Source organism: Emiliania huxleyi, assembly GCF_000372725.1.
Source record: "Emiliania huxleyi CCMP1516 unplaced genomic scaffold EMIHUscaffold_65, whole genome shotgun sequence".
Classification (NCBI taxonomy): Eukaryota; Haptophyta; order Isochrysidales; family Noelaerhabdaceae; genus Emiliania; species Emiliania huxleyi.
In genome coordinates, this window is record NW_005197128.1 from 376,364 (window position 1) to 377,083 (window position 720).

General features: G+C 69.4%; 1 protein-coding gene across 1 annotated transcript in view; it reads right to left on the bottom strand.

The window, feature by feature from the left end:
• Window positions 1-720, bottom strand: part of EMIHUDRAFT_465209 (hypothetical protein) — a 4,287-nt gene that overhangs the window by 785 nt on the left and 2,782 nt on the right. The window contains exon 6 of the mRNA XM_005763044.1: window positions 435-563. Coding sequence (XP_005763101.1) covers window positions 435-563 — 129 coding nt within the window. The remainder of the gene's footprint in view (window positions 1-434; window positions 564-720) is intronic.

Sequence of the window (720 nt, forward strand, 5' to 3'; positions counted from 1 at the left end):
GGGGTTTTCAAGGACCCTTCGCGGACCCTTTAAAAAAAGTGGCGCCCGGGCCCCGGGCCCTTGGCCAAACCGGGGCCGATTTCAAACCCCGCTCTGCAGGATTTTAGTGGGGCCCCGTGCTGGCCCAGTGGGAGCGGGCAAGCCCCCATTTTGAGGAGCCCCCGGAGCCGCCCTTGTTCCGCCCCCGCCTTGGGTTTTTTTGCCGGGGAGGCCGCCTTTTTGTCCCCTCCGCAAAAGGCCGCCTGGATCCCCTTTGCAAAATAGGCCCCCTCGGGCCCCCCCAAGTTGGACCCCTACGCAAATTGGCCAAGCCCCGTTTTCACAAACCGTGGGGTCGCCCCGGGGGACGCCGCCGATCCCCCCCCCCCCCCCCTTTCCGCCCCCTCCGCCCCCTACTCCCCCCCCCCCCCCCCCAAACCAGGCCCCCAAATCACGTGGCGAGGCGGCGGTGCCTCATACCGCCGCAGCGCGCGCTCGAACTCTCCCCGCCGGAAGAGCGCGTTGCCCTGCTCCTTCTTCTTGAGCTGCGAGGCGAGGCGCTCGGCGAGGCTCATCGCCCACGCCTAATTGAACGACCGAGCGCTCGACTCATCCTCGCCTCGGGCTAGCCTCTCGCCGAGCCGCCCATCGCCCGCGCCTCCTTGCCGCGCTCGAAGCCGACTAGGCGCACCTCCGCCTCCACCTCCGCCTCCGCCTCGTCGGCAGGGAACACTGCCGCCG